At 56.8% G+C, this 329-nt stretch overlaps 1 protein-coding gene across 1 annotated transcript in view; it reads left to right on the top strand.

The window, feature by feature from the left end:
* The window catches only part of LOC112141570 (ectonucleoside triphosphate diphosphohydrolase 6), a gene marked incomplete at its 5' end in the record, with an annotated part of 4,171 nt that overhangs the window by 3,386 nt on the left and 456 nt on the right, over positions 1-329 (top strand). The window contains 2 exons of the mRNA XM_024264722.1: positions 70-126; positions 225-329. The exon at positions 225-329 is cut by the window's right edge and continues 3 nt beyond it. Coding sequence (XP_024120490.1) covers positions 70-126; positions 225-329 — 162 coding nt within the window. The remainder of the gene's footprint in view (positions 1-69; positions 127-224) is intronic.

Raw genomic sequence — 329 nt, 5'->3', positions numbered from 1 at the left:
CGTGTGCCTAAGAGATCCTGAAAACAGAGCTGGTGGGAGATGATCCTTCACACCTGTTTCTGTGTCCAGATGAGAAGGAAGGCGGAGCCATCAAGGTGTCGGATTACACGGACGCCGCCAGAAGAGGTAAGCCGGCACCCACTGTTTTCACCCCAGAACCGGGAGGGGGTGGATGAACCTCTGGTCATGTGACTTTAGATCACATGTGCGGTTCTTGTTCTCAGTGTGTTCTGGGCCGCCAGCCGGACCTCAGCAGGACCCCTTCCTCTGTCTAGACCTGGTCTACATCTCCGTCCTTCTGCAAGAGTTCGGCTTCCCCCCCCACCAGC

The sequence above is a fragment of the Oryzias melastigma genome, unplaced genomic scaffold (genome assembly GCF_002922805.2).
Source record: "Oryzias melastigma strain HK-1 unplaced genomic scaffold, ASM292280v2 sc00744, whole genome shotgun sequence".
NCBI lineage: Eukaryota > Metazoa > Chordata > Actinopteri > Beloniformes > Adrianichthyidae > Oryzias > Oryzias melastigma.
This window is presented reverse-complemented; position numbering and strand designations above follow the sequence as displayed.